This window comes from Delphinus delphis, chromosome 2, assembly GCF_949987515.2.
Source record: "Delphinus delphis chromosome 2, mDelDel1.2, whole genome shotgun sequence".
Lineage (NCBI taxonomy): Eukaryota > Metazoa > Chordata > Mammalia > Artiodactyla > Delphinidae > Delphinus > Delphinus delphis.
Genome location: NC_082684.1, coordinates 1,179,396 through 1,198,657, shown reverse-complemented (window position 1 = coordinate 1,198,657; position 19,262 = coordinate 1,179,396). Strand labels below are relative to the sequence as shown.

The 19,262-nt window shown below is 62.9% G+C and overlaps 1 protein-coding gene across 4 annotated transcripts in view; it reads right to left on the bottom strand.

Moving 5' to 3' along the window:
- Positions 1–693: 693 nt before the first annotated feature.
- BRF1 (BRF1 general transcription factor IIIB subunit) overlaps positions 694–19,262 on the bottom strand; it is a 71,791-nt gene continuing 53,222 nt past the window's right edge. For 2 of the 4 annotated variants that reach the window (XM_060003811.1, XM_060003809.1), the window contains 13 exons: positions 17,392–17,541; positions 16,238–16,331; positions 14,911–15,037; positions 14,530–14,569; positions 14,127–14,219; positions 9,863–10,132; positions 8,269–8,330; positions 7,627–7,708; positions 7,427–7,482; positions 6,820–7,076; positions 3,394–3,445; positions 2,685–2,859; positions 694–2,115 (listed from right to left, as the gene is read on the bottom strand). In XM_060003811.1, the coding sequence (XP_059859794.1) occupies positions 2,078–2,115; positions 2,685–2,859; positions 3,394–3,445; positions 6,820–7,076; positions 7,427–7,482; positions 7,627–7,708; positions 8,269–8,330; positions 9,863–10,132; positions 14,127–14,219; positions 14,530–14,569; positions 14,911–15,037; positions 16,238–16,331; positions 17,392–17,541 (1,496 nt within the window). In that variant the 3' untranslated portion in view covers positions 694–2,077. The remainder of the gene's footprint in view (positions 2,116–2,684; positions 2,860–3,393; positions 3,446–6,819; positions 7,077–7,426; positions 7,483–7,626; positions 7,709–8,268; positions 8,331–9,862; positions 10,133–14,126; positions 14,220–14,529; positions 14,570–14,910; positions 15,038–16,237; positions 16,332–17,391; positions 17,542–19,262) is intronic. The other 2 variants (XM_060003810.1, XM_060003813.1) reach the window with 1 other exon arrangement.

The window sequence follows — 19,262 nt, the reverse complement described above, 5'->3', positions numbered from 1 at the left end:
GAAGGCCCCGGCTTTCGGCAGATGCCAGGCAGTGTGAGTTCTGGGGCCCTGTCTCCTGGCCTCCCCTCCCTCGATTCTGGGGTCAGACGAACAGGTCGTTCTTCGGGGTGGGAGGATGGCATGCAGATGTGGGACGAAGGTGCACACGGGCCTGCACGTCCCCCTTGGGCCAGCCCGTGGCAGTGGTAGCCTGCCCACAGGGCGTGGGCTGAGCCCAGAGGCACCCCCAGCCACCCTGGGGCTTGACTCCTCCAACCAGACGCCACCCCCGGTCACCACCACCAGCCCCCAGACCTCCCCTTCCAGCAGCCCCCTGCCTCCCAGCATCCTGTCCCCAGCGGGGGAGGAGGCAGGGCTGGGAAACCAGCCTCACTTCACCTCTGGGCCTCGGTGCTCCCCTCCAACCTCCCCCACCTCCCGCTCCCCTCCGCTCCGGCCTCAGCGGCCTCTCCTCTGCACGGAACACCCGCTCGCAGACCTGAGCCTCACCTTACGGGGCTGGGCAGCACCGGTCCCTCCCACCCAGCCTCCCATGCCTCCACCCGGACCCCCTTCTTGCCCAGCCTCCCAGGGGAACCATCCAGCCACAGCTCTGTCTTGAGAGCCAGCCCGGCCCAGGCACAGCCATCGCGCACCAAGGAAGCCAGCCCTCCCCCTCCCCCCTCCCCCGCCTCCAGCCCACCTCCCGGGAGGTTCCCTGAGCATGCCCCTCCCTGGTCACCTCTGGTCCGGCCCACCATCTGCTCCCTGCGCAGTGCAATGAGCCCCCAGCCCGTGAGGCTCCTCTAAGAGCCGCTGCAGCCGAGCAAGCTCTCCTAGTCCCAAGAGGGGCCCAGGGCCAGGATGGCCCACAGCTGGGAACAATGGCGCAGGGACTTCCTGTGAGAGTGGACATGTCACTGATGGCCCCCATCAGTCAAGGCCAGGAGCATGGAGCTTGGAGGGCAGGTACCCCTGCCTCAGCCTCCCTCCTCCAGGGAGCCAGACAGGGAACCGTAGACCACAGACTCAGTGGGTTTCTGCTTACGGAACGATCTTTCTGTTTCACCAAGCCAACCCCTCCACTCCAGCCTTGCAGGAGCCCTGGAGTCCAGGCTGGCTGCATGGTACAGGCCAAGGGGCACAGCCAATGGCCTCAAAACGCCCCCCCCCCCGCAAACTCTGATGCACTCCGGGAGGGTGCACTCTAGGAGGGGTCTGCCCACCCCAGGGGCGGGGGGGGGCGCTGGGCCCTGGTGGGGCAGAAGCATCTGCACTCCCCCCAAGGACACCTCCAGGGAAGCGGTGCCCAAGCCCAGACCGAGAGTGGTCCCTGGGCCTTCCAATGAGGAGGCCCGGCCCGGGAGGCTCTGGGTGGCAGGAACCACCCAGAGCAGGGAAACCAAGCTCGAGGCCCCTCTGCCGGCCATGCCTCTGTGGACGGCGAGCCTGATCGCAGCTCAGACAGGAAGCACCTCTGGCTCCCTCACCCAGGCCGGCCACGCAGGCTACCCGCGGTGGCTGTGCACGTGTCTGCCGAGTGATGCCGGCTGGCCAAGCAGCCTCTAGGCTCTTCGGTGCAGATCTGTGGGGTCCCCAGGGCCCAGGCAGTGGCTGGGGACTTCGGCTGGAGATACACAATCAATTCTGGACCAGCGGGACACAAAGTGCTTCTCAGACATGGCAAGGAGGTGAGGGGCGCAGGGAACCCAGCTCCACACAGGCAGAGGAGGGTCCTGGAGCCCGCCCAGCCCTCCACACACTTGGACAAGTGGCTGGGGCTCCCTGTGCCTTAGTTTCCTTCCGTGGGACACGACATTGCCGCCTGCAAGGGTTCTTGGGCCGTGAGACCCACCTCTGAGCAGATACAGACAGCTGGTCTGGCTCCCCTTGCTGGGCAGAAACACTCCTCACGTTGCTCAAAACACGGCCGCAACAGACAGCAAGTACCACAAAGGCCGCGTGTGGCTGTGGAAGAGGGCGGCAGGGCCGGTGGGCCGGCACCCATCCTGTCACCAAGTCTCGGCGCTCACGCCTGTGAGCTGGCCCCAGAGGCCCATCTGACCCCTCAGAACACTGCCGGCAGCAAGGTCACGCCTCAGTAGCCATCGTCATCATCGCCGTCACAGCCGTAATCTGCAAAGCACAGAAGAGTCATGGACACTGAGGGGTGCCGCGTGGTCAAGCAGCCCAGGCGCCGCACGCTGCACCCGCCACCGCCCACCTCGTGAGCGGCGCCCCAGGCCACGGCCGCCCCAGCGAGGCTCCAGCCCCAGCCCCGCAGGCCACAGCTGCACGGGCCCCACCACCACTGACGGGGACCACCGCGTCGGTCCCTCCATCTCTGCAGGTCCCGGGCGCAAGCGCCCACGTGAGCGATGCAGAGAGTGGGAACCTTTCTCCTGCTGGACGGGCAGCCCAGAGCCCCCAGTCTGCACAGCAAACAGGTCCTGGCCAGCTGCTTCTAGCAGCCTGGGCCTCAAAACCAATACAGCCAATCGTAAGACGCCAGTTCAAATTCCCTTCCGAGGTGCAGGCAGGGGCCTGTGCCTCCTCCAGGAGCCCCCGCCCCGCCCCGGCCGCTTGCGGAGGCTCTCACCCGCTCACCGTCGCCGCCCATCATCTGCAGGCAGGGGCCTGTGCCTCCTCCGGGAGCCCCCGCCCCGCCCCGGCCCCGGCCGCTTGCCCTTGCAGAGGCCGCTCACCGTCGCCGCCCACCATCTGCAGGGCGCTGACACAGGGCTCCCCATCTTCCTCGTCGGGGTCCTCCTCGTCCGCGTCCTCCTCTGGGTGGTACGACACTGGCCCACTCTCCACCACGACCGCTGTGGGCCTGACGGGCTCGGCTTCCAGGGAGGGGGTACTCGGGAGCAAGGCCTGCTGGCGAGTGGGTGAGCTGGGGACAGAGCATGGCTCCCAGGCCACCGCAGGGGAGTGCTCTCCGGGGCAGGGGGGACACTCCCCACCCTTCAAGAGTGGTCAGCAAGGACACCCGATCCCCCGAGCCTGCCCCTGCAGCTGCCCTGGGACCCCGCAGGGGCCCTGCCTCTCCCTTTTGTTTCCTAGGCCAGACCAGGACCCCAACAATAAGAAGGGAAGACCCTTGAACCCCAAGACAAGGAAAGAGGGAAGGCCACTGACCACGCTGGACCCTGGGACCTGGGCCTGGCTTCCCACACGGAGGATTGCGATGGCCGTGGGCTGGCACACACTGGTGGGCTCAGGCTTTCAGGCCCCGGGCCACCCCTGGGCCTCAGGCCTCCCCTGGCTGGGCTGGGCTGGGCTGGGCTGGGCTGGGACTGCCGGAGCAGCGGTGCTGGCCCTCCCTCCCTGACACGCTGCTCACAGACGCGGTGCTGGGCGTCTGCTCTTTCCCAAGGATCCCTGTCCCCCGGCTACGTCCGCACAACGCACCTCTCCCACGGCCACCTTCTTAGCTGGCTGCGTCGACACCATCGGCCTCAACCTGGAAGAGAGCACAGCACCGTGGCCTCAGCCCAGGCTGCACCATTGGCCACGAGGACACGGCCCCGCTGGAAGGCCCGTTCTCTGATGGCAGCATCTGGCCAGATGTAAAGGATGACGGTGTACTGAGGCTCCCATGGCACCACCCTGACTGGGTCTTGTCCACCCAGTGGCTGCGCCTGGGCCCTAAGCGCTGTCCTGTCACCTCCTCCACCCAGGCCTGGCAGCCCACCCTGCCCCGCCCCAGCCCCTGCATTGTCCTTCCCCCGACCCCACCGGCTGGGCAGGTGGCTGGGTGAGTGGGCTGCCCTCTGGGCCTCTTCACGTCTACCCAACAGACACGGCGCAGGCAAGGTTCTTCCCCGGGGCCTGGGCGAGCACTGGGTGCTGGGATGGGGGCGCGGGGAGCCAGAAGCAGCCGGAAATCTGGATTTTTGTATGAAAGCTTCTTTTTAAATGTTGGCAGCAAATTCAAATTTCATTGAAGCCACTCTGCAGGGCGACAGAAGGTCCCTCTGGACAGAACCCCCATGTATTCGTCAATACTTGATGAAGGATTAAAAACTAGAATCACACTGCCCTGCCACCCAGGCACTCCAGGTCCCCCAGGCCAGCTGTTTTCTGAAGCGGTCCTGGGCCATCTGCTCCCTGCCACCCCCCATACTTCCAGGAGAACGTGTAGAGGCTGCGGGCAGCAGCTGCTGTGGGAGACCCCTGTTCAGTCCTCCCACTGGTCCATCCTGAGTTTTCCCCGTTGCTGGAAGAGGAGGAGGGGGAGAGGCACGTTCTAAGACCCAAGCCTGCCCCGCCCCGCCCCACCCCTCCCCTCCCCTCTCCTCCCAGCCTGAGAGCCTTGGTTGCCCCCTCCACCCCACCAGGCCCACAGCACCCCCCTCAGTGGGCTTGTTCTTCCTCCCTCGGACCCTCCAAACACAAAACTCAAGGCGCTTTCTACACAAAACCCACTGCAAGGGGCCGGGGGCGCACACCAAGGCTCCCCGGATGCCGCTGACCTGCCCAAGTGTGACGGCGGGACTCCCACGGGAGATGAGGCAGGTCCTCCTCCCAGCCCTGGCCGCAGGAGCCGTCCAGACCCAGGGACCCGCCCACCAGACCTGTGTAGGGTGGCCAGGGCAGGGCCAGAGCCCATACTGCAGCCACTTCCCTCCAGGGCACAGTTTGAAGGAAGATGGGCGGGGGCAGGGAGGGGGCGCAGGTGATCGAGCTGCACCCACGGCGGCCCCAGCCCCGCACACCCGCTACCCTGGACCCTCCTAGCTATCTGGCCCAGCCCTGCTGTGACGTGCCAATGAACGCTGGGCACACGGGGAGTGGACCCCGTAACAGCCGCCGACAGTGGACACCTGACGGCGGGGGTCTGGCCCGTCAGGCCAGGTCTGGGCAGCCCGCCCCGTGAGGGCGTCGGAAGCAGTGGTTCCGGGGTCTCACAGGAAGCCCTCGCTCTACACGGTCTGGGGCTGCAGCCTGGAGGGGACAAGGCGGCAGCTCACGCAAGGCTGTGCCCAAGCTCAGAGGAAGCCCCTCCCACACGGACGGCTCTCCGGGTCCCCACCTGTCACCTGGGGAGACGTGAGCTTGGAGCCACAGCCGTAACAACCTGAGGCCCAGCAGAGAAGTCCAGAGTCCCCAGAACCCAGAAGGCGGGAGCCAGTGGCGTGCTCCCTACCGACCGAGAGCCAGCCTGGCTGGGAGAGCGCGCCGTTAGCGGATGGGGTAAGAGGGGCTCCTGACGTGAGGGCCAGCAGGAGGTGGGTCTGGGTCTCGGGCCCTCCTCTCAAGGCGCATCCGGCAGCCGTCCACACACGGTCCTGCGTGCAGCCGGGTGACTGGCTGGGCCTCTCAGGGGGGTCTGCGAGCACTTGGGGACACGCTCCTCCCTTCAGCCCACAGCCCCAGCCAGCCGGTGGCCTGGAGGACCCGTGGCTGCCCCACAGGGCCACTGCCCCACCACTTTTGCAAATGCACTGCGGGCGCCAGCCACCAAAATGCTCACGGCCGGACGGCGAACACCACGTCCACGAAGGAACAGCCAGACTGTGCGGCCACAGCACCTTCCATTGACAAACACAGGCTGCACCTGAGCTCTGGGAAAGCAGCCCCCCTCACCCCCGTGCATGGTGATGGGGGCAGGGGATGCCGAGCTCGGGGGTGAGGCGCCCCCTCGCCAAAGGGCAGGCTGAACAGGACAAGGCTGCCTGCCATGACCCGGGAGCACATGCAGCGGCCACACCGCGTCCAGGCGGGGGGCGGGGGGGGCGCTTCCCAGGCTCCAGGAGAGCAGGCGTGGGCCTCCCGCAGTGCCCACTCTCGTGCCTGTCATCAGAAGGGAGCAGGGGGGCTTCCCTGGTGGCGCAGTGGTTGAGAGTCCGCCTGCCGATGCAGAGGACACAGGTTCGTCCCCCGGTCCGGGAAGATCCCACATGCCGTGGAGCGGCTGGGCCTGTGAGCCATGGCCGCTGAGCCTGCGCGTCTGGAGCCTGTGCTCCACAACGGGAGAGGCCACAACAGTGAGAGGCCCGCGTACCGCAAAAAAAAAAAAAAAAAAAAAAAGGGAGCACGGAGACACCCAACAGGACCAGGACCAGCTGTCCGGACACTGACAGGCTGTACTGGGTGCTTGGGGACTTGGGGGCGTGGGGACTCGAGGAACAAGGGAGTGGGGTCACCAAATTACAGAAAAAGTGTCGCAAAAACTGCGAAAAATGATTACTCCCACTTTAGAGAACAGAAATGCAAATCAGAACATCTTTACTTCTCAAATGAGTCAGCACTAGAAAACGGTAGCGACAGAGGAGAGGGGGTGGGGTGGTGGGAGTGCAGCCCCACAGGGCCCTCCCCTCTGGAATCCCCCTCGAGCATAGCCTGGAGCCAGGCTGCGGGCACACCGACCAGCCTGGGCCGCGGCAGGGGCTCTCGGCCTGCGGCGAGGGGCACTGCAGAGCTGCCAGGACCTGGCTCCACAGCGGAGGGGTGGCCCCACCAGCCGCCATCAGGAGGGCCCTGTGGTCGAGCTCGTATTTTCCCCACCCTACCCCACTTGCCCCATCAGTGGTTTGCTCTCCCTCGGCAGAGAGAGCAGCGGGATGGGGGACGGGCAGGCAGTGCGCAGAGCAAGGCGGGGGGCCCTACCGGGAGAACGGACCCCTGGGGTGGAGAATGCGCCTGGCCCACAAGTCTCTTCAAACAGAACAGACACCAATGCAGCAGGACCCCTTCCAGGGCTGAAACCCTGCTCAGCTCCTGGCCAGGGCAGCGGGGGCCACGCTGGACACCGACACTGGTTCCCAGCACACACGTGGGGAATGCCCCGCAGCCCCGCGCCCGCCCGACACCCAGCCCCGCCTGGCACGGTACCTTTTCCCCACGCTGGCCACGGGATCAGCCCCGCTCCTCCTGGCTGGCGTTTTCCGCCGAGACAGCTTCCTGGTGCCAGCCCTCTCCTGAGGCCGGGCGTCCTCCCTGTGTGGGCTGCCCCCGCCCTTGCTGTCGAGGTCCCGGAGCACGCTGTAGTTGATCTTGCTGGAGATCTTCTTCTGCTCCAGCATCTTCTCGATGGCCTCCCCAGCCGTGCTAGCCTGGATCGGCTCCCGTCGCTTGCAAGACTTCTTGGGCTCAATGGAAACACAACATTACGCTTCCTGTAGGTCTTGGTCCTATGAACCTGCCAGGTGCCACTCAGGACGTGGGAGCGGGGCTCAAACAATCGGGGTCGGCTGGGGAGTCTTACTCTCCCTGGAGAGTGGGGCACCCGGGCAGTCCAGCGCTATAGGGGCCACTGGGCAGCTGCAATCTGCCCACAGCCCACCGTGCAGAGCCCCGGCCGGGCTGGGCCCCAAGCAGGCTTTCCCAGGTCACAGGGTGGGGGTGGGGGCTGGCCGGGCGTCTGCCAGTGGGAGGCCAGCACAGCGCAGGTTGGGCGGCCGGGAGCTCTCAGGTCCCTGAGGAAGAGGCCGTGCCCTACCTTGTGCTCCTTGTAGATGCCAAGCTCCCTCTCCTTCGCGATTCTCGCTTCTTTCTCTGAAAGGTCAAGGAGCGGGGTCAGCACGGCTGGCGCCCCAGGGCCCCTGGGCAGGTGGGGGTCCGTGAGGCCCGCGTCCCAGGGCGCCTGGGCGGGTGGGGGTGCATGGGGCCCGCGCTCCAGGGCGCCTGGGGGGCACTCACCCCTCTGCTCCCGCAGGTACTCGGCATTCTCCCGCATCCACAGCTCGGCCTTCACGCGGGCTTCGGCCTCGTTCAGGATGTACTGGGGCAGAGCGCAGCACCAGTCAGAGGGCACGCCCAGAGCTCAGCTCCGCCAACGTGCTCCCCTTCATACACACTGGTCAGGAAGCAGGCCTCCGACCCAAGACGGAACGTGTGTGGAGACCCGGCTAACACCTCGGCGTCCTTCACCCTTTCCAGGCCGGCCTGAGGGCCACATCCATGAACCAACCCCGCAGCCAACGCCCCGCGACTCTTGGCAGTTTGCGGTCCCCCTGGGCACGGGAGCCAGGCCAGCCAGAGCGTAGGGACATAGGTCCCGGAGAAGGAACTGAGGTGAGGGCTCGAGACGCCGACTTAAGAACACGCAGGTGGCCTCAGGCACAAGGTGACTGGTGACAAATCAGGGGAAAGGCTTCCCGCCTGCCAGGGAACAAGCACTGCTGGACAAACTGCTAAGAGCCCGTCCGAACGACGGCAGGCCCAGGGGGATAGGGAGCTGTGCCCCCAGCCCACAGGAGCTTCCCAATGGGGCACAGCCTGGCACCCCACGGACCCCAACCAGCACCCCCGGAAAGGCCACTGAGAGCTCACGGCGCTTACCCTGTCAATCTCGAGGTCATCAATGCCACTGAGGTCTAGCTCACCGTCCCCGGAAGCATCTTCTAAAGGGAAGCACAGCCTGGCGTTTAGGGCCGACGTCCAGTTAAATGAACGCATACATCACTTGGGCCGTCTCAGGACTCCGGGGTGCGGCCAAGGGCTTCTAGCACCCGCTTCCTCCCTGCCCCACTCCTGCGAGTGCGGGGCAAAGGCCCAGGCGACACCCCAGCACCTTGCGGAGGAGGCGCGATGCTAACTCGGAAGACCTTCCAGTCCTCACGCTCTCCCGAATAGAGCGCTTTTCAGATCAACAAGCCCGAGAGAGGGGACCTTGGAGAGCCTTCCGGGACCACGCTCAGGACACCCCCAAAACCTGTCGGCCACCACCCTCCTGCCCCCGCTGGTCAACAGCACAACCTGCACGGCCCAGAAACCGGGGCTGGCCCTCCTGTGGGCTGCCCCTCCCGTGGGCTGCCCCTCGTCATCCGACGGTTCCCTGCCCCGTCCTGCTGGTTCCAGCCCGACGGGAACTGGGAATGCTCTCCTGCCAGCAGGCTGTCAGGGATGCTCTCCTGTCACGTTGCCGCTCCGCGGCTGAGGCTGGGCGCTCGGACACACCCCCACGCCCCTCTGCGGTCAGCCTTGCTCCCCTTGCTCTCTCAGCTCCAGCCAGCTTGGCCTCTTTCTGTCCAGGTTGCAGTGCCCCCCAGCTGCCTCAAGGCCTTTGCACATGCCCTCTGCTCAGTGCACTGTGGGACCTGCCCCGGGTTCCACTCATATGGCAGCCCCTTTGGGGTACAACCCACGTGTACCTAACTGATGGGCTGGGTCTGTGTCACATCCCTCTCCCCTCTAGACCACCACCGCCACCAGGGTAGGCGTATGACCGCCCATCGCCACGCCCAGCCACAGGGCACGGGAGGAACACCTGAGCAGCGTCCCTCTCACAGAGGTTCCTTGCACACAGACGACAAGCCCTTGGTGCCCAGAGGAGAGGAAGCAGGGCCCACCTTACGGTGAAAATGCGACAAGACCAAACCCACCGCCCTCCTGGAGCTGCCTGCACACCAGGCCCCCCTGGGGGAGGAAGAGCTGGGCCCCTGCGCGGGCACCCCGGCACTGCAGGCACTGGAGCCCAGCAAGTGACATCTGTCTGACCAGTGGAGATGCCGCCTTTGGCCGACACTTTCCCACCAGGTTGGGTGCAAAGGTGCGGGCAGGGGATGCCAGTCTGTCCCCGTGGCCCCTCTGCACTGAGGCCTCCCGAGTTGCACAGGGGCAGGAAGGAGCCTCCAGCCACAGCCCGGCCTAACTGAGGGCTCTGGTCAGCGGAGGCGGGTCCCGGAGATGCTGACAAGCTCTGTGGCATTCAGGCATCAGCACAGCTGGGGTCACTGACTGCTCACACAGCCTGCGGCAGAGCTGGCAGTGCCCCTCCCAAGCCCACCCTTCTAGGAGGCCCCTCAGAAGCAGCACCTCCAACTCCCACAGGCAGGCGGGGATGACCCAGGCCTGGAAACCCCACCCCACCCGCCCGGAGGAGCCCCCCACCGTCTCTCCATCCCCCCTGTTCCCCCAGTCCCTGGGCACTCACTGGGGTCCCGGCTCTGGGAGGAGATGCACTCTCGGATGGAGTCCGAGATGCCCAGACTGGCCGCAGTGGGCAGAGGGCCGAGCAGGGACTCCAGGGCGGGGGGCCTACCGCCTCCCTCAGGGCCTCCTGCCGCCTCCGAGCTGCCAGGAATGCCTCCACCAAGGAGCTCCTGGTAAAAGTCCTTGTTCAGGTGGCTGGCAGCGGCCTCCAGCTCTTCATCCTCAGCGTCCTCCTCACCAAACAAGCTGGATGCGGTGTCCTCAACGGAGCCTAGGGACGCAATTTCACGCACCACGTGTTGACCAGGCAGGAGGCCAGAGGGCCCGCCTGGTGAAGAGGAGCGTTTCCGCCCAGCAGCAAAAGGCACTTATTCCAGAAAACGCGCCTCGTCCCAAGGACGCCCAACACCCACGCGCCCGTGAACGGGCCTTGGCCCACACCGCACGCGCGACGCACAGGTTCACTCAGAAGGGATCAGCTGTGAGCCTAACAGCTAAAACCAGAAACATTCCAGAGAAACAATGGGAAGACAGGTGACTGCGAATTAAACAAAAACTTCTTATACGTGACGCCGAAAGCAGAATCAATAAAGCGCTGATAAGTCAGATTTCATCAAAATTGGGAACTCTAGGGCTTCCCTGATGGTGCAGTGGTTGAGAATCTGCCTGCCAATGCAGGGGACATGGGTTCAAGCCCTGGTCTGGGAAGATCCCACATGCTGTGGAGCAACGAAGCCCGTGGGCAACAACTACTGAGCCGGCGCTCTAGAGCCCGCGAGCCACAACTACTGAGCCCACGCACCTAGAGCCCACGCTCAGCAGCAAGAGAAGCCCATGCACCACAACGAAGAGTAGCCCCCGCTCACTGCAACGAGAGAAAGCCCACATGCAGCAACGAAGATGCAACGCAGCCAGAAATAAATAAATTAATTAGTTAATTAAAAAAAAAAAAACGAAGACAGTTACACGAATGTTCACAGCGAGTTACGTGCAACAGTCCAAGACTGGAAATAATCCCAGGGTCCTTCCACCCAGGACTGGGTGCACTCGGGGACCACCACTCCACAAAGAGGGCTGATCTAGCGACGGATGGCTCACAACTATACCGAGTGAAAAAGCCAGGAGAGAAACAGGGTACACACTACACGATCCCACGTACGTAAACAACATGACTAATTTCCAGCGATAGGAGGCAGCTGCACACCGGGGTGGGCACTCGCCAGGGCCTGGGCCTGGAATACACACCCCTGACCACGCGCACAGCTCCCTCACACCCTCTCGGCCCCTTGCTTGGAAGCCCACGCCATTACCGTGTGTGTCACCAGACATCCCACAGGAGGGCCAGCAGAGGGAGGACATCGGTCGGTCCACTCTGTCCGCCGTGGGGTCCCAGGGCCCAGCGCCCTGCACGCACGCGACACGTCCTCCGCAGGGAAGGACTCGTACCTGCGTCCGTGGCCCACGTCCTCCTCCACCCCTCCTCCAGCCCAGCCTCCGTCCTCACCGCAGAGAAGGGGACGCGGGAGCTGCGGCTTCCTCGCCAGGGCTGGAGGCTCAGGGGCTGTTCGCGAGGCGGCAATGGATCCGAGGAGCAAGACCCGCGGTCAAGGCGGGCCAGGTCCGGCCCTTCCTTCTTGAGACAACGGACGCAACGTGGAGCTGGTCCAGATAACCAAACGCAGGGGCATGGAGGAGGACACGTCCCCGACGGTCTCCCCAGAAGGGAAGCGTGTGAAAAGCTGGAACTGGAGCAGGAGATGAGTGGCCCCTCCACAGCGCCCGGTAAGCGCGACGGCGGCCACTGGCATCCGGGCGCGGGCAGGAGAGCGAGCCCGCATCCTCGCCACGGCTGGGCAGGTGCGAACAGGTGCTGCCCGAGAAACAGAGGACTGAAGAAACCATGTGAAGGACACCACTGGGACAAAAGCCAGAGCTTCCCAAGGTCCAGAGAACAGCAAGCAGAAAGGCACCTGAGCAGACATAAAAGAGCTCGCTTCCACTGCTGGGAGAGAAGAAGCTCGCAGGCTGGGTCAGAAAGCAGAGCCCGATTCTCTGCTTCTAGAAGAGGAGGACACGGACGGAAGAGGTGCGGCAGGCAGAGCAGGGACCACCAGGCGTGCCCCCAGGCCGCGGAGGGCGCCAGGCACCAAAAACAAGCCAGCCTCAGCTAAAACACGGCGGCCACCTCTGTCTGCAAGAGGACCTCAAAACTGACGACGTGACCAGTGAGACGCCCCGACAGACACAGAGTCCAGCCCAGCTGGATGGGAGCAGAGGGGGCCTCCTCCCAAGCACCACTGGTGTCTCCAACCAGCGCACCTGAGTCGATGGCACAGGGGAGGGACAGCGCCAGCAGCACACCCGGCCGCAACGCGGCGCGTGTGGAAGTTAACAACAAAATCAGAAAGCAAAAGCCCCGCCCCAGCTCTTAACTCCCTCGCTTGACTCTTAGCACCAAGACAAATGTGCGCCGCGACTGCGGGTGGCGCGAAGCGCCGGGTGCCAGGACGGCGGGCGCAGCTCCGACGACGCTCGGGCCCTGCCCTGCATGCGTGCGTCAGAGGGAACCAGCCTGGCAGCGACCTCAGTTTACAGCAGGGAGAGAAGCTGTGAGGAGGACAGAGCAGACGGAAGCGGAAATCACCAACAGTGTACAGGAAGGCAGCAGGCCTCATAAATCAGTGCAAGAGCTGCTTGAATGGGAAACCAACAACCTAGCTAGGTTAAAAACACAGAAAGAAACTATGCAGAATAAGAAAGGATAAAGATGAAATCAAGCAGAGAAACAATAAAGGCAAAAGTATCGTAAGATACAAGTTTGTCCAAACCTGTGCCTGGATGGGACGCTGTGGCAGCCTGAGAACAGAGAGGCACACCGTCTGGCCAGGCAAGGCCTTCCCAGAACCACGGGACACTGCGGAAATGACGGATCACATTCATCGACCCAGGAGAACCCTGGGTTTCTCTCCGCAGACCCTGCAGACATCAGAAACACTCCCCGACGGCTGAGACGGGACGGCTCAGTGAAAACGGCGGTGGGTGTGTCCTTTACAGGACAATGTGCCATTTCAGCCCGAAGCGTGTGGTGCGTGTCCCGCGCAGCACAGAGGCCTCGCAGGGAAGCCGATGACGCGCCCGTTGCCACAGGCAAGACTCAGCACGGTCTTTAAGGGTCAAGCAATGGACTAGGCAAGAGCTAGAAAGGAGGGGCCTAAAAATCGTGAAGGGCAGTAAAACACCACTATCTGTAGACGACCTAACTCACCAATTACCTGAATAATCCAATGATGAACTGAGAAGTACTAAGAGCAGTAACAGAATCCCTAACATCCAGGAGCATGAAAGCAGCACCTAGGAATCAGCATCTTCCACAAACGCCGCCGCTGAAGACGCCACTTATGGCAGCAACAGAGAAGGCAGTGCGGCTGGGACCCAAAGCACCTGAGGCAAGGCCTCAGACTCAGAAGAAAACCCCCGGGAGGGAGACACCCCACTCTCGCTCTCGGGGGGAGGAGGCGCCAACCTGCCCCAGGTGATCGACAGAGTGGAGAGCTGGGCTGGCGCAGGCAGCGGCCAGGATGACTCTAAAGATCGGGCGAGAAAGTGAACAAGGGCAGCTACAAACCCCAGGGAAGAGGCGGTGAGCAGGTGCTCGCCCTCCAGACTGGATGACTGATGGAACCGACGCTTACTCAGCACCCGTCCCTGTCCTGTGAGCCAGAGAGGGGGTGGGAGGGCGCCGGCCGCGGACCCGCAGCGCGTGAGCGGAGGGGGCACCCCGAACCAGCCGGGGTGTCCCTGGAGCACGGCAAGGGAGGCAACGTGGGAGAAATGGAAACCACACGTGCACAAAGAGATCTGTCCGAGGGGGCTCACGGCAGCTTCGCGAGGCCCCAAACCAGAAACGGGGGTGCACAAGAGCTGCGATGGGACGCGGGGAGAGGCGGCAGCGGGGAGGGCTGTGTGGGCCGCGGCCACGGGAGCAGGGCGCGCTCTTTCCCACAGGCAGCGTCTGCCAATGAGCGAGTACCCTGAGGGCAACGGGGACAGGAGACTGGTCCGGAAGACGCGGCCGCCCCGGAGCTGCTGGGGGCAGGGTGGCTCGGGGTGTCCTGGGAGCAGCTGACGCCCAGCTTGGTGCGTGGAGGCCTGGGGCGGGGGTGGAGCCAAGAGACAGGACGCACGGCCACGGCGGGGGCGGCAGGAGGGGCAGGTGCCGGACACGGTGAACCGAGCCAGTGGCGAGGAGACGTGGCTGGACTCACCATCTTTCGTCAGGCTGGCAAGGGCCCGCTTTGCCTTTGGCCGGCTGTGTTCTAGCTCAACCTCAATTGCGTCCTGGTAGCTGGATATTTCCCCTGAAGCAGTAAATTAACAGCAAAACGTAAGCACAGGGGACTGCCCTGGCGGCCCAGTGGCGAAGACTCTGCGCTCCCAGTGCAGGTGGCCCGGCTTCGATCCCTGGTCAGGGAACTAGATCCCACATGCGTGACGCAACTAAGGAGCCCGTGAGCCACAACTAAGGAGCCTGTCTACCACAACGAAGACCCAGTGGAACCAAACAAACAAAGAAACAAATAAATAAATAAAATGTTTTTTTTTGAAAGCAAGCATACAGTCCGCTCCTGTAAGGACCTGGAGCACCGCACATTAAGATGGGCTGCTTACCTTCCACCTCCTCCAGCTGTTTTGACAGGACCTGTTCCAGCTGAAAAGGCACAGAACGAATGCATTTAATGAGAGGAGCGAGAGCGGTGCCTGCCAGTACCCGGAGGCCTCTCGACCCCAACGCAGGTCCCCAGCCTGACGAGAGGGACTCGGGCTTCAGGCCCCCAGAGACATGAGCACCAGGGCCCTCAGGAAGGCGGCTTGCCCCGGAAACTGTATGGGATGCACTGAGGGGGGGTCTGGGGAGACCCCATCAGCAGATGAGATGGCTCGGGGCCCAGGAGGGACTGCGCTCAGTGTGGTGCACCCTGGCCCCCCCTTCAGTCTTCGTAGCTAAGCCACTGTTGTGAAGGAAGAGCAGGAAACGGGCGTGCGGCCCACCTGCTTCATCCGCAGCTTCCTCTGCCCAGCTGTGTACGACGGGGGGTCGCACTCCTCTTCCAAGTCGACCTTCATGAACTCGTCCACAGTCAGCTGACTGGTGGGGGTATCTTCAAACTCCGTGAGCCTGAAACAGACGCTTGAAAGGGAAGATGGTGCCCGAGAACAGCGCTCAAACCAGCACCCAGGGCTTCCCTGCTGGCAAAGGGGCTGGGAATCCGCCTGCCAATGCAGGGGACACGGGTTCGAGCCCTGGTCCAGGAAGATCCCACATGCCGCGGAGCCACTGAGCCCACGAGCCACAACTACTGAGCCCGCGTGCCACAACTACTGAAGCCCACACGCCTAGAGCCCATGCTCCGCAACAAGACAAGCCACCGCGATGAGAAGCCCGTGCACCGCAACGAAGAGTAGCCCCCATTTGCAGCAACTAGTGAAAGCCCACGTGCAGCAAAGACCCAACACGGCCAAAAAATAAATAAAACAAATTTAAAAAAACCCAGCACCCCGTTCACAAAAGTCCCTCAGGGGTGCTGGTTCCCAGGCCCAGCACCCTGCCACACACAGCTGTGAGCACAGGCCCGGGGGCTGTCCGGCAGCCTCTCAGCCCCTACTCTATCCTGCCGATAGCTTGGGCCCCAGGGAGAAAAAGGCATGGCACCCTCATTGCTCCCACAGGTAGACTCAAGAAGGCCCCAGAAGGAAGGCGGCTGAGCCACGGGTCCCAGGCGGGCAGGGCTCCTGCGCTGCAGTGTGCCCGGCCATAATTAATTCTTGTCCGTTTCCTACATTTTATACAATCTTCAAAATGTTCAACAGAAAAATTTTTAAAGAGAACCAGAGTTCAAATAAGCAAAATAAATTTCCCTCTGCCTTTGAAAACTGCCACAGGATATGATCTCAGTTGAAAGACAGCCATCAAGAGCTCCAGACTCAGGGTAAATACCCTGTGCTGACGGCTGTGCCAGCGACTCTGGGCCGGTGCCTCTCTCGTCACAGTCCACGTGGAGCTCCGCTGGAGCTGCCGTAATGACCCTGTGAACACGGTACCCAAAGCAGGGGCTCGCCCGACCACTCCGTTACAGGGACACAGTGGCCCTCTGCTTGAGCCTGGCTTCCTCCAGAGAGACCGGTCACTCAGGCTGCACCAGCCAGGACACAGGCGAGGCCACTCTCAGTACCTGTTTCCTGACCTGTGAGTCAGGGTGACTTTTCAAACCACCGTCCACCTCGACACAGGGTGGAAGAAAGGGTCCACCGCTGGGACGGGCTGCGACGCCGTGCAGGGAAGCCCGCCCAAGCCCCGGCTGTGGCAAGAGCGACCCACCTCTTGCGCAGCGTGGACTCGCACACCTTGACCACGCTGATGACCTCTTTGACCGTCCTCCGGAAATCATGCATCCTAGCTGCAACTAGAAGTGCTGGAAAGGAACACAATGGAGAATTCAGAAACAGGGTGCTCCTGTCCAAAACAGGACCGATCCCGTGCGCAGAGGGCTGATGAGCCCATAGTGCGACCAGCTGGAAAGACAGTGCCAGAGGGTGCTCTGGGAGCCCCTGGGGCGACACCGTCCTCCTCACCTTACTGTGGGCGGTGCTGCACGGTCTGCACGACTGTCAGAACACCTAAGATCCACCAACCGCTTTGCAGGCAATTATACAATAATTTTTAAAAACGTAAGAAGTACCACACATTCCCTTTTTAAACGCGAGAAATATTAAAATACATTTTTTGAGAACTTTGTGTAAACCTCTCAAAGCAAACGAGTGAACTCTGAGGTGACCTGTGTGAGAAACGCTGGCTGGTGATGGACAAGCCAGGGATCGGGGAGAGAGGGAGTGGGCCCGGGTGTGCTGTGCTGGTGACCACAACTGGCTGGACCCTAAGAGGCGCCCAGATTCTGGACTGCAAACTCGGGAGTTGGGCTTAGAGATGGAAAATGCATCTCAGGAAGCACTGATCCTGCTGGCTGCTGAGCGCTCTGGAAAGGAGTGGACTCGACCTTGTGGGCCAAGGTAAGAGGCTAAGAGGAAGGGTAACGGCCCTCCTGGGGAGGGGCTCCAGGTCCAGGGAGCGTCAGGAACAGAGCAGGAGGGCCGTCTGTGGGCTGCTGCCACCTGGAGGGGCGATGAGACAACTGTCCTTTGGGGAACAGGGAGCTAGCCCGAAAGCCCGGGGTGCCCTCTGCAGCAATGACTCAGCACGGCTGCACCTCAACATTCAAGCCTGGGGTCAAGGCCAGGAAGCCTGGCAGCCCGCTTGGCCTCTGAGGGTCCTGCCTGCTCCCCAAGACAGAGGGGAGGCCAACAGGAAGCAGGTGGAAGTCCCCGAGGGCCGGGTGAGGGCCGGGCAAGCGAGGCCAGCAGGCAGCCCTGGTGACAGCCCACTACCTACCGGCTCGGCCTGCTGAAGAGTCGGGACAGAAAGCACCCGCACACTGGCAGCGGGACGCAGCCAGCGCGACTCCGAGGCCGCCTTACCTGCCCCACAGAGGCCCGAAGGGCGCCGGCCCGTGTGCATCCAGTCCCTCTTCATCCTCTGCAGGAGCCTCAGGGCCGTCATGGACACCTCGTGGTTCTTGTCACCGAACTCCAGCAGGTGGGCGAAGCGCGGGATGTACAGGCAGGGGTCTGCGGAAGACACGCACCTCAGCCAGCCGTACGCGCCCTGGAACAGGAGTGTGCAGCGCCAGGAGGCCCCGCGGTGCATGTGCTCCGCATCTGGCGCACACGGAAACCCACCTGGTGCGACAGGTGCCCCCCCGCCCCGCCCTTCCACTGCACAGGCTCCCCAGGGCCCCTTTCCTCCGACACGAGCCCCCCTCCTGGACACGCAGCCTCCTGGAGCAGCTGTAGACACTGCGGCCGGGTGGCTGCTGCACCCAGAGTGGAGCCGGTGGGCAGGACGTGCGTGCCCTGCCACGTGACATGGGGGCCCCAAGCCCGCGTACACATCGCACACGCTCCTGCAGACACATACACAAAACCCAGCTGCTTCATTTGGCAGTTCGTGGACTGCTGTGAGTCAGCCAGTTTTTTACGTACTTATTTTCTGCACTTACTTTTGTGTAATGCCAGCTTATATCGTCTGCCCTCCTGTCGACGGGCGTGTGCACCTCTTCAGATGAACACGTCTCTCACTAAGGGAGCGTCAGCCCGGCTCAGGAGGGACCAGAGCCGCCTGCACACACACCCTCTCCCTCCTTACCAGCACTTCCTCACGCAGCTTTGGGCTAGAAGCTTCACAGAGCGGGCAAAAACCACCAAGTAATTTACTCAATTCAGCTAAGCGTCTGGATTGCCATAGGCAACTGAAGGAACCCTACAGAGCTCTATGACAGAGAATAGCGGGGTGAGACCTCCTTTGGACAAGATCATCCAGGAAGGTTGTGCTCAGGGGGCCGCGGCGGAGGCCCGAGGAGGGGGTTCCAGGAGGGGACGGGTTGGCCTGGAAGCAGGTGTGTACAGGCGGACGGAGGAGGATGAAGGGCAGGTCGGGAAGACCGTGGGAGGCACAGGAGGAAAGGGAACTGGTCAGCTCATCTCTGACACCCCCAACAGCAGCGCAAGCAGGTGTGTCAGAGACCCCAGCTGTTTGCCAACACCCAGCACCAACCTTCTGGGCCCCAGCCTGCCCACTTCTCCTGGCCTCCCTACATCTACAGGGCATTCATGACTGAGCTCTGGTCCCTGGAAGCCCCACAGATCCTACGAGCACCTCTTCCATCCCTGCCGGCCTTGGCTCACATACAGGACCCAGGGAAGGTTTCTGAGGCCACAGCGACTGGCAGCCACCCCTGAAGCAGCCTGGGTTGCCCGGGACCGCATGGATTCAGGCGGACACTCCCCTGCACTGACCGAGGAGGCTGTGGTGGCGTAGGGAGCGGAACAGTGCCTCTTGGTTGCCTTATGCCAGCCGGATCCTAACAGCCACCCAGCTCAACCCAGCCAACACAGTGTAGAAATTAATAAGGGCAACCTCGAGTAAAACGGAGGCAGGAAGCCCTGAAGGGGGCGCTCCCACACCAGGCCCTCCTTCCCAGCTTGCTTTGCGCTTCTGGGCAGGAAGAAGCTGGTGCGCTACCCGGGGAAGAGGAAGGAAGATTTTCTCCCGGCCCAGCAACAGCCCAGCCAATGAGAAACCACCACACCCTCAACTCTCACTTTCCTCCAATGGAGACTGGAAAACTTTCAAATCAGCCCCGCCCAACTTCCTCCCCGCCCCCCCCCCCCGCCCCCCAATAAAGGAAGGCTCCTCTCCATTGTTGCAGGACTTGCTTGTGGTTTGCTATAGCTTGCGGGTCCCGAACTGCAATTCCCCTGCCTCTCCCGAGTAAACTCATGTTGCTGGT